Here is a 12,057-nt window from a genome sequence, read left to right as displayed (position 1 = left end):
TTTGCTCTTGATTATTATTAATTTTGAGATGTTTATTAATTTCAGAAAACAGTGTTACATTCGTAGATAATATTAAAACCTAATACATCATTATAATATATGATGTATTTTAAATTAATTTCTTTTCATGTATATTTATTTATTTTTTTTAAAACAATTGTACGACGCTTGTACATTCACGACTGTAAGTATTATTTCTCATATATATATATATAACACTAAGTACTGATGTAATTGAAAAAATATATATAGGGGATGAAAAACAATATTTTTCTTTTTAAAAACTTGTAAGCACTGAATTATATACACCGGTTATATGATGTATTTTAAACAATAAAGAAATTATTGTTTGCTTAATATTTAACAAAGCCACAAAATTCATCGTCCAATCTAAGTGACATTTCTCATCTTGGATTTAGATTCTTTGAAGTTCTTGCCCAGAGTGAGAGAGAGAGATGCGCACCAAATAGGTCTCACGGACCACAACATTTATGGCTAAGCAAATGAATTTCTCGGATGCGATTAAATACTCAGTGTGACTCACTTTATGTCTCTCTCCTACTTTTAGACTTGGAGTCCAAAAAAGAATTCTAGATAATCTAAAAATCAATCACTTCTCATTCAGTGCATTAATAATGAGAGAGTTTTAGAGGAGCCCAAACCAACAGCCTTAATAGATAGATATAGGACTGCAAAAGAACAGATCAGCTCGTGAATAGTTTGAGTTGAGCTCGTGTATAACAAATGAAATGTTCGTAAACATTAATAGAAGTTCAAATATTAAATGAGCGAAAATCGTATAAATTTGGTTTGATTTTATTTAGACTCGTGAATAAAATTCGTATAAATTTGACTTGACTCGCTCATTTAAACTCGTAATATGATTTATATATGTATATATTATATTTATTACACGTTAGTTATATTTTATATACTTAATTATATATTATTAATTTATTTATAATTTCCATATTTAAATAGTAATTATATATATATATTATGTTTCCAAAGTGTCTATAGGATAATTTGTATGATAACGAGAACTTTTGATTTATTATATTATCTATAGGTATTAAATAGTTTAGTTTATTATATTTATCTTATGTATCATTTTTTTAATTTATAACTATAAGTTATTTTATAAAAAAATTTATACCATAATAATCTTTTAATCATAACTATTTGGTTGAATAATTAAATGGTTAGAGTTTCTTGTAAAATTTAAAACTTTTTTACTAATCAAAAGATAAGATTCGGAAATTTAAAAATACAAATCGAGTTCGAGTAGTTGAGTTCGAGTCGTTTGTTTATTTTTTGTCAAGCTCGATCCAAATTCAAACAACATTAATAGTTAATGAGCTGTGTTCGAACAAAGATATTTGAGTTTTACTCGAGTTAGAGCCGAGCTCAAACACTTAAACATGTTAATAGAGCTCGAGTACCATTATCCAAATTCGACCCGACTTGGTTTGTTTGCAGCTCTAGATAGATAGGATGAATGGCACTTTTCTACACAAGTGAGAAATTGCAACCTCAGGAGAAATCTAATCGTTGAAGGTTCCACATCATCCCATGCTTAGAATGGGTCGAGGTGAATTGCTCAAAAACAATTAGCCAACATCATATAATTAGTTGGTTACTCTATTTTTCTAACAATTCATGGATGCATGTAACTCAAATTTGTAACATGTCATAGACATACATGTGCACATATATAACATTTTGTGAGATGTTCATCGACTGATCGATGCATATAAGTTCTAACTCTACATCAATAGATTATGTACCAAAATGTAAAAAATTGATTTTTTTTGGATAAGCAAATAATTGTATTAATTAAAAATATGGTTAGAAAAATACCACAAAGCGTAACACAAGTAAAATTTCTTCAATCCAAGAGCTCAAATCTTACAACAGGGCTAAAAAAACACAAAACCAAAGATGAACACCAACTTAACCACAAAAGCACAACTCCACAACACAATGCTAACTCAAACAACAGTACTAATCATGCCCAAAACAATGCCATCTCAAGTAAGGCATGGTACAATATCTCCTCCACACGCTCAATACCAGCAAGTAAAGTTGAGAAGCAAAGATAACCTTGGACACCAGAATGGCATTGATGAGAAGGGGATGATATGCATTCATCACTGACAGATCCATCCACAGCCCGCCATCGCTGGGGATCCTTCAACATGATGCCTATGGGTAGCTCTTGGAGCCCATGAAACGGCTGGAGCCATCAGCCACACTCAAGGCTGTCCACGATGCCCTGCAACTACCTTTATCCGCCACTTGTCCCTTAAGCACTCTGTTTTCTTACTTCATCTCTCATGGCTTCTCTCAAGCGATGCTTTATGCTAGATTCAATGTTATTGGGTGAGATTGAGCCATGTTCTATGCAACATGTTCTATTTTTTAATACCAGATCTCATAGTGTATATCTTGACAAGTGTTATATAGATGAACAGACTGCTCCCATTTTAAATAGAAGGACATCTCAGGCTTCATAAGTTACGCACCCGTTGAGTTGAGGTTAGTTGTTAGAAGCTGCCTCGTTTGTTATATGAATCTGTGCCTTTTGTGCCTGTGAGTGATGATTTTACAACAGAGAAAATTAGTTAGATTTTTTAGAAAATACAAAATAAAATACTTTTGGAGTATCCCTATGTCAATTCTTACCTCTTTTTCCCATTCAAATCTCAGCGTGATGACAGTTAGTATCAATGTCTGAACCACAGTTCCACAAATCATTCCAGCCCAGATACTCTGCACATTCAATTATGTGCATGTAAAATACAGAAATAATATTTGAAGAATTGATCATTTGATAAAGCAGTGATGAATAGGCTGTCAACATCACTTTGCAGTTTTAACTCTTTTTATTTGTGGCGACGACAACATTAGGCTTCTACATAGAAGATTCAAGAACTAATAGTGTGGTTTGTTTATGATAGTAGAATACATGTCTCCTAACATGTTAATTGTGTTGGTGAAATGTAACCCATACCGTAATCCCAGAAGGTAGCAACCAGCCCAGGAAAACCGCAAGAGGGACCCCAACTAAGTAGTAGCTACCTATGTTTATGAAAGCCACTACAGCTTGCCAACCAGCTCCAACAGCTACCCCTGAAAAGGAACACGACACTAAATCATAACACAAGACTTTGAATCCGCAGCTACCAGAACTTCGTACTTGTTCAGTATCTTACCTGAAAGAACTGGTTGAATGCAATTTACAAGTATTGTGAATGCCAATAGGACTGCTAATTCATTGACCATTGCAAGAACGGAAGGGCTGGAGGTAAATATCATCGCAAGCTTCTTATGGAAGCCCATGATTATTGACCAAAACAGAAGTCCAATAACTAAGGAGGTCAACACTGAGACTGTGGTTGCAAATTTTGCACCTTTTGCATTGCCTGCACCAAGCTCATTTGCTACACGGACACTGATTTAAAGAAAACATAACATTGTCAGAAAACAAAAAATATTGAAAGATGACTTTTTTTCCCTCCCCCTTTGGTGTCACTAAAAGGCAATCGTGTGAAAGATAGGACTGTTTTCTACCTCAACCATCATGTATCCCCACAAATAGTTGGTGAAACAGGATATAAAGAGGCAGTAGTATTATTCGAGAATTTGTCGTTTACTGTTTCATGCCAGACATATTTAGAAACTCTAAATATGGATTTAAGCTAGGCAAAGGATGTAACTGCATGTGTGTGTGTGTGTATATATATATATATATATATAGACAGTAAAAGGCTCTCATTTTTTAAAAAAAACAAGGTGTACCAAACATTGAGCCAAAATTTCTAAATTATATCTGGACTCTGAAACATCAAGAGCAATAGACCAGATACATGCCAGAGGAGTTCGAAATATGGGAAGTCATACAGATAAATGCTTTCACTTAAAATGTGTTATATTTGAGATGGGCCAAAGTGAAAAGCATCTCAACTTATTGGGACACGGAGTATCATTGTAGTGACCTAAATTTTCAGATGCTCCTACTGGAATGATATATTATTTGAACACATTTGAGATGGGCCAAAGAGAAAAGCATCTCAACTTATTGGGACAGAGGGAGTATCATTGTAGTGACCTAAATTTTCAGATGCTCCTACTAGAATGATATATGATCTTCAAATATGATGGTAAAATATACATATCCCCCCCCTAAAATGGAACACAAACCCAAACTCGGATGATTTCCTCAACTTACTATTACGTCTTGTTACAAAAAATACTATTTAACCTACTTGTCCAAATAGGGTTGTATTAGACACAAAACTATTAAATTTGACCAAAAAAACCTTCCCTTTTTTGGTAAAAATGTATCATCTGCAAAATCCTACTATTTTAGTAGAGGAAGAACTAGGAATTGAAGCTATGACATTAAGTATTTGAAAATTTTCATCAACCTATGGCCATTTGATTATAAGGCAGCCGTTTTTATTCTTCCATAAGGACGCCCATAAGGAAAAAAAAAGAAGCAACAACTAGGAATTCAGTTAAGCTAAATTGTATTTCTAGTCCCAAATCTCGTTCTAGTTTTTTTTTAAAGAGTCCCAACTCTTATAAGTGTCCATTTGAAAACATGCCTAAAGTGGACATATAAAATAAAAAATGAAGAGAGAATAACAACCTTTAACTGTGGCCATATAATTGGTGTCCTTACCTGGGAAGAGAGGCCTTAACATTGAAGGTGATAGGAACTATATTTTAGTGGGAAAAGGAATGGTAATGGGCGAGTAAAATGATGACGACACTAGCATCTATGGCACTTTAATCAATATTTCTCGAATCTCAAATGATGCCTCTCATATCTCATGACTCATCACCTTTGTACAATTCCAGTTGAATTCATATTTCTGTTTTACATACTTCGTATTTTTTACAATTAGACAGTGGGGACGAGATACTTACAGCTAGTAACTTACCCAGTTGCAGCCAGAAATCCAAGAGGAATCATAGATTCCCAGGCAAAGATAGTTATGCTGCCAAATAGAGATAAACAGTTAAAAACTAAGAAATTGAAATAAGCAAATGAAATAGAAAGGAAAGCGAAGCTAAAGACAGGATGTCTCTCGGAATTCTAACCAGATGGAAAGTGCATCAACTGCAACCTCAGTTTTGTGAAAATACGCCGACACTATAATCAATATTCTGTAATAGAAATTCTCCAACCTGTTCACACACACACGAACACATTTAAAATGCAATCAATGCTATGAGAGGGAGACACAGTAAGCAAGAGAGTGGAAACACATACGCGAGCATAACCCCAGAAGCCACAGAGAGCTTAAAAAATTCCCAGAGCCCACTCAAAGCTTGAGCTGAAAAACCAGTCCAAGAATGAGGACATCCTCCACATACAGCGTAACCAAAAAGCCCCAAAGCAGACAGCCACCACGAGAAATCAAGAGTAAGAGCAGTCCCAACAATCCCCACGCTCAGCTTATATACAAAAAGCCAACTCACAAACACGTGGACTGCAAGAGCCCCCCCTGAGATCCAAGCAATAACCCCCGTCTTTAGCTGGCACTGCAAGAACCTCTGCAATGTGAACTGAAATGGGAAGCTCAGGTGCATCGGAATAAGCCACATTGCCACCACCCCCGACTCCTCCGCCACCGCATCGGACTGCCCGAGAAGCTTTAGTATGGGCGTAGCAAACACGAACATGGGCAGTAGCAGAAGCGAAAATAGAAACAGAACAATCCAAGAACGCTGAAGGTAGATACCCAACATGTGGTACCGTCTGGCTCCGTAAGCTTGGCCACAGAGCGTCTCGAGCGCGCTAGCCATGCCCAGCTACATCACCCATCTCACAAGTTTTCATTCTCTTATCAATCTTGCAGGAAAAAAAGATACAGAATACAAATCGAAAAGGGAAAATAAGGGAAATGATCACCAACCAAGAAGCCGAAAGTGAAAGCTATGATGACGGTGGAGGCTATGGAGATTGCGGCGAGGTCAAGGTCACTAAGGTGGCCGGCGAATGACTGTGTTATGACGGTCATGGAGAACATTGCCAGCCTGCTAAACATAGAGGGCCCAGCAATCGCCCACATCTTCTTCGACTCCAACCATGTTTGTCTGACCAGATCCCCTGCATTTCCTTCTCTACGTCGCTCTTGCTCTTCTTCTTCTTGTTCATTTTGTTGTGGGTCTGACACTAACAGAGGTTCTTCGTCTTCTTTTCTCACTCCCATAAGTTGCCTTTGCGCGTGCTTTAGCTGAGGAAGTCAACGGGAAACTGAACTGAACAAGAAGTGAAACGGTCGCCAATAACCTAGTTCAGCTTGCTTACGGTGTCTTCTGCAAAGAGCCACATTTCTCAACAAGGATCATTCATTAAAGCAAGATCAAGCTACAAGAGTCATTAGAGTGTTTAAAGAGTTATATATTAACTGGAGGGTCTTTACTACTGTAGAAATCTTGTAACGCCCCAAACCCGGGTGGCTTGGAGAATTACTACTTGTTATTCATAATTATATCTCCCAACACATTCGAAGAATAATCTCCAAAAACTTCATAAATGAAATCAATCTCAAATCTTCTCAATAATCTCATTACAAACTCCACACAATCTTTAATGCAATAATAATAAAGCAAAGGGGTCCATAACCTCCCGGTAGTCATAACAACCCAACCAATAATTTCATAAATCTCACTGAAACCCAAGATATTACTAAAACTCAAAGAGATTAAAACTAAGAACATCAGAAGTCCTTCTTCTACCAACATCTCCTCAGCTTAAACACAAACAACAATCTAATCCAGGTCCTCATTTGGACTCTCCACATCATCTGAAAAATATTATAATGATAGGGGGTGAGTTATCAACAACTCAGTAAGCAGAAATCATATGCTAGCGTGCAAACATGAGCATTTACAAAGTAGAACATGCCGAACAAAATATTTTCCAGAGTTAACATGCAGAACAGAACCTATTTTCAAAAGTAACAGAGCGATGATTTTAAGACAAGTAAAACCCTTAGTGCTTTGGCATAACATAAACTGAGTATCATCATCAGATCAAAACAGAGCATCAAACAGAGCAGAGACCATGTTTCACCCCCGTGGTAGGGTTGTGCTAACCCCGGTGGCCAAACCAGGCAGAGACAGAGGTGAAATCTTTCCTTTATTCTTCTCGGAGCCCCGAGTGTGCACACAGGAAAGACCACAATAAAACCACTTTGTTTCCAAAGTGGGTGCACTCAGAGACAGAGAAGTTGGTACCCAACAGAGCCAAACAGAGCAGAGCAAAGCAGAGACAGAGTCAGATACGAAAACCAGTACACCATGCCAAAGGTTTTCAGATGTTATATCAAAATAATACAGAGTATCAAAACAGAATCAGACAGTTTACACACACTGAACACAAAAGCCAAAATATCTTTTCGAATAAATGCACAACTTTTCATATTCTCAATATCGCTCATTTTTCAGATTTCAGAAATCACATGACAGAATTTAGCTCATGTCTACACAATGCATGTCAGAACATATTTTTCTTTTTTTTCACATAGATTTCATGAATAATGCAGAATAGTGACCGAGGTTGATCTTTGTTTTCACAAGTTCCCAACACAACACAAATTATGCAAGTTTTCATAAAATCAACCTCAGTCTTATTAACTTGTATAAAACCCAGCATAGGAACCCCGCTTACCTGACTCCTGCAACGTATTATCTAAGCCTTGAAAATGATCTCTATCAATCTCGTCACCTATTCATAAAAATAATATAGATACGCTGAGTATTAAATGATAATTGATATAACGTCCATCTAATAATTAACACTCAAAAACTCAACCCATAGTATAGCAAAAACAACTCACTAATACTACTAATAGTAATTTGGACAGCCCGCATTTCAACCCGAAAATACCATATTCTAATTTTTAACAATTACCAAAACACCCACCAAAATCCACGTCAAACACAAATAACCAAAATATCAACCCCACCTCAAAGGCCCCTAACTCCAAGCAATCATCACAACTCAACCACAATGCAGCTCCAACTATTAATCTACACTCCCAACGGTCAAATAGAAACCCATATAGCACAAAAACAGCCCCCAAACAAACCCAAGCATTACTCGATTTACTGCTCGACCAACCCAAAACAATTCACAATTCCAAGCCAATTCCAACACAAAGTGTTTGTTAATTCACAAAAAGTGTCCGAGAACTCACAATACACCTCCAAATATTTCATTGAAGTGAAATAAACTGACTTGAGGTGAAGTGTGTGTGCGTGCGCGTAAGACCGAGACCGAGCATGGCTTACCAGTGAAAGAAAAGAATAGATTCTCCGGAATTAGCTTCACTGATTACACGAGAAACTGAAAGTCCAATAACTAGGAATCACAAGTCACGGAAACTCAAGAACCGACGAAAATACAACTCAAACTCACGGCAACCAAAAACTGCAGAAATGAGGATAAAATCAAAATAAATTTGAAGAAGAACTGCATGAGTATGATACGGCATTGAGAAAAACCAGCAAAGGTTTCAATGCTTACCCGAAACTCACCAACCCGAAATACTCCCACGCACAGCAACCAGAAAACTCACAAAATGCTACTCAAAACTCACGGCCAAAACAGAAACTGCAGAAACAGAGGATAAAACAAACCAAATACTAAGGATCAGAATCTGCACAATTTCAGTATATGAAACCGAAACCTAAAGGGATGAGAAGGAAACACTTACCAGTCGAAAAAAATGGAGGAAAGAGAGGTACTGCTCGCTGACTTGTAGAGGAAGAACAGAAACGTGAAAATGGAGAGAAAACAGAGTGTAGCAGACGGCAACTCACTGGAATAATAAGCAGTGCAAGAGAGAAACCGCAATAATGAGGAAACTAGGGCAGAGAATCGGAACCCACAGACTAACGCAGCAACAAGAAATAAGAAGAAACCGAAAGAAAAGAAGGAGACGTGCGCGAGAGACGTGCGGAAGAAACCGAAACTGCGGAAGAGAAGGGAGAAAGAAACGGAAAACAGAGGAGATAAACATACCTCCCAAAACGACGCCGCTCGGTGGTCTCACTAGACAATAAAATGGCTGGGCCATTTACACGCACTGATCCGGGCCACTGATGAAGAAACTGGGCCTTACATCCTCCTCCCCTTACAAGAATTCCGTCCTCGGAATTCGCTACAAGCTATAAGAATTCTCTTCGAACAAGTGAGGATACTTAACTCGCATCTCTTCCTCGAATTCCCAAGATGCTTCATTGATAGCATGATTATTCCACAATACTTTAACCAAAGAAATAGTTCGATTCCGCAACACTTGCTCTTTCCTGTCCAGAATCCGCAATGGTTCCTCGGTGTAGGTCAGGTCCTCTTGAATCTGCAAGGGTTCATGATCTATGATGTGAGTGGGGTCATGTATATACTTCCTCAACATGGACACATGGAACACATTATGCACTCCCGAGAACGCCGGTGGTAGAGCCACCCTGTACGCCACCGGTCCAATCCGATCAAGAATCTCAAACGGTCCAATGTATCTAGGACTCAACTTACCTTTCTTTCCGAATCTCATAACTCCTTTCATTGGTGAAATTCTCAAGAATACCTTATCTCCCATCGCAAACTCTAACTGACGGCGGCGTTTATCTGCATAGCTCTTCTGTCGGCTTTGAGCTGCTTTCATTCTAGCCCGAATGATATCTATCTTTTCTGTGGTCTGCTGAATAATCTCTGGCCCTAGAAGTTTTCTTTCGCCTACTTCATCCCAATACAAAGGAGACCTACATCTCCTGCCATACAAAACCTCATAAGGTGCCATCCCAATGCTAGCCTGGAAGCTATTGTTATATGCAAACTCAACCAATGGTAAATGTTGCATCCAAGATCCCTTGAAGTCCATCAAGCATGCCCTCAACATGTCTTCTAAAATCTGAATAGTTCTTTCTGATTGTCCATCTGTCTGAGGGTGAAAAGCAGTACTGAAACTTAACTGAGTACCCATTGCCTCTTGTAAGCTTCGCCAGAACTTAGAGGTAAAACGAGGATCTCTATCCGACACAATGGATACCGGCACTCCATGCAACTTCACTATCTCCCGCACATACAGTTCAACTAGCTTCTCTAGTTTATAAGAAACTTTAATGGGCACAAAATGGGCGGTCTTCGTTAAGCGATCCACGATCACCCATATAGCATCTTGCCCGCTTACGGTCCTTGGTAGACCTGTCACGAAATCCATGGAGATATGTTCCCATTTCCACTCTGGAATCTGAAGTGGCTGTAATAATCCTGCAGGTCTCTGGTGTTCCGCCTTCACTTGTTGGTAAGTCAGGCATTGTTCTACAAATTTAGCAATTTCTCTTTTCATGCCATTCCACCAAAAGGACTCTCTCAAATCCCGATACATCTTGGTACTCCCTGGGTGAACAGTGTACAAAGAACGGTGTGCCTCTTCAAGAATTAACCTTTTTAGTTCATCATCAGCAGGTATGCATACTCTACCCCTAAACCTCAAAACTCCATCCTTGGAAATACAAAGATCAGTTTTGTCCCCGTTTCCGATCCCTTCTATTAACTTCACCAACCCTGAGTCCACTTTCTGAGCAGCTTTAATTCTATCTATCAAATCAGGTTGAACCACTAAACTGGCCATGAAAGCATTTGTATCACTAGCAATGACTTCGATACCGGCTCTTTCTAAATCCATTAGCAACCTATGCTGAGTGGTAATAGCTGCAACTGTCGATCCCACTGACTTCCTACTTAGAGCGTCGGCTACAACATTAGCTTTGCCTGGGTGATAATTAATGGTGCAATCATAATCCTTGATCAACTCAAGCCACCTCCTTTGCCTCATGTTTAATTCTTTTTGGGTAAAGAAATACTTCAAACTCTTGTGATCCGTATAAATTTCGCACTTTTCCCCATACAAGTAATGTCTCCAAAGCTTAAGTGCAAAAATAACTGCCGCGAGTTCTAGATCATGAGTGGGATAATTCTGTTCATACACTTTCAATTGGCGTGAAGCATAAGCTATAACCTTCCCATGTTGCATCAGTACACACCCCAAACCAAGCCTAGAAGCATCGCTATAAACAACAAATCCGCCTCTAGCTGTGGGAACTGTTAACACTGGAGCTGTCACTAATCTCTGTTTCAACTCTTGGAAGCTTTCTTCACACTTTGCTGTCCATTCAAACTTATTATTTTTCCTGGTGAGTGCAGTGAGAGGAACTGCTATCTTGGAAAACCCATCAATGAATCGACGGTAATACCCCGCCAATCCCAAGAAGCTTCTAACCTCATGAACATTCTTCGGTGCCGACCAATTAACCACTGCTTCCACTTTTCCTGGGTCTACTGAAATACCATCCTTCGAAACTACATGCCCCAGAAACGTGATTGAATCAAGCCAAAATTCACACTTCTTCAACTTAGCAAACAGCTGCTTGTCTCTGAGTGTCCCAAGTACCAACTTCAAATGTTCTTCATGCTCGATCTCGCTTTTGGAGTAAATCAGTATATCATCAATAAAGACAACCACAAACTTATCCAAAAACTCATGGAACACCCTATTCATCAAGTCCATAAATACTGCTGGGGCGTTAGTCAAGCCAAAAGGCATGACCAAAAACTCATAATGGCCATAACGGGTCCTGAACGCCGTCTTAGCCACGTCTTCAGCTCTGATCTTCAACTGGTGGTAACCCGATCGAAGATCAATCTTCGAAAATACTTGAGCACCCTGAAGCTGATCAAACAAATCTTCTATACGGGGTAGCGGGTACTTATTCTTTATGGTCACCCGATTAAGTTCCCTATAATCGATACACATTCTCATCGATCCATCATTCTTCTTCACAAAAAGAACTGGAGCTCCCCAAGGTGAAACACTGGGCCTGATGAAACCCTTGTCTAACAAATCTTGCAACTGCTCTTTGAGTTCCGCTAATTCAGACGGTGCCATGCGATAAGGTGCTTTCGAAAGAGGTGCCGTGCCTGGAATTAACTCAATAGCAAACTCTACCTCCCGCTCGGGTGGAAGTCCCGATAAG

The 12,057-nt window shown here is 38.7% G+C and overlaps 1 protein-coding gene across 2 annotated transcripts; it reads right to left on the bottom strand.

Annotated features, from left to right (window-relative positions):
- Positions 1-1,805: 1,805 nt before the first annotated feature.
- LOC108985354 (protein DETOXIFICATION 27-like) lies at positions 1,806-6,370 on the bottom strand. Of its 2 annotated transcripts, XM_018957631.2 has the most exons (9): positions 5,928-6,370; positions 5,282-5,823; positions 5,110-5,196; positions 4,950-5,006; positions 3,216-3,454; positions 3,014-3,132; positions 2,686-2,772; positions 2,526-2,590; positions 1,806-2,363 (listed from the first exon to the last, which is right to left on the bottom strand). In XM_018957631.2, the coding sequence occupies exons 1-8, from the start codon at positions 6,222-6,224 to the stop codon at positions 2,540-2,542; spliced, it is 1,479 nt and encodes a 492-aa protein (XP_018813176.1). In that variant the 5' UTR covers positions 6,225-6,370; the 3' UTR covers positions 1,806-2,363; positions 2,526-2,539. The 2 variants fall into 2 exon arrangements, with proteins under 2 accessions (XP_018813176.1, XP_018813175.1); XM_018957630.2 differs by having other exon boundaries at positions 1,806-2,590.
- Positions 6,371-12,057: the final 5,687 nt, after the last annotated feature.

The sequence above is a fragment of the Juglans regia genome, chromosome 6 (genome assembly GCF_001411555.2).
Source record: "Juglans regia cultivar Chandler chromosome 6, Walnut 2.0, whole genome shotgun sequence".
Taxonomy (NCBI): domain Eukaryota; kingdom Viridiplantae; phylum Streptophyta; class Magnoliopsida; order Fagales; family Juglandaceae; genus Juglans; species Juglans regia.
This window is presented reverse-complemented; position numbering and strand designations above follow the sequence as displayed.

Bases quoted from the DNA above. Each gene is read 5' to 3' on its own strand.
- LOC108985354 (XM_018957630.2), bottom strand. From the start codon at position 6,224: ATGGGAGTGAGAAAAGAAGACGAAGAACCTCTGTTAGTGTCAGACCCA. The intron at 5,197-5,281 runs GTATGTGTTTCC...GTGTGTGAACAG, and splicing joins GCTTCTGGGGTTATGCTCGC to GTTGGAGAATTTCTATTACA. The intron at 3,133-3,215 runs GTAAGATACTGA...GTTCCTTTTCAG, and splicing joins CATTCAACCAGTTCTTTCAG to GGGTAGCTGTTGGAGCTGGT.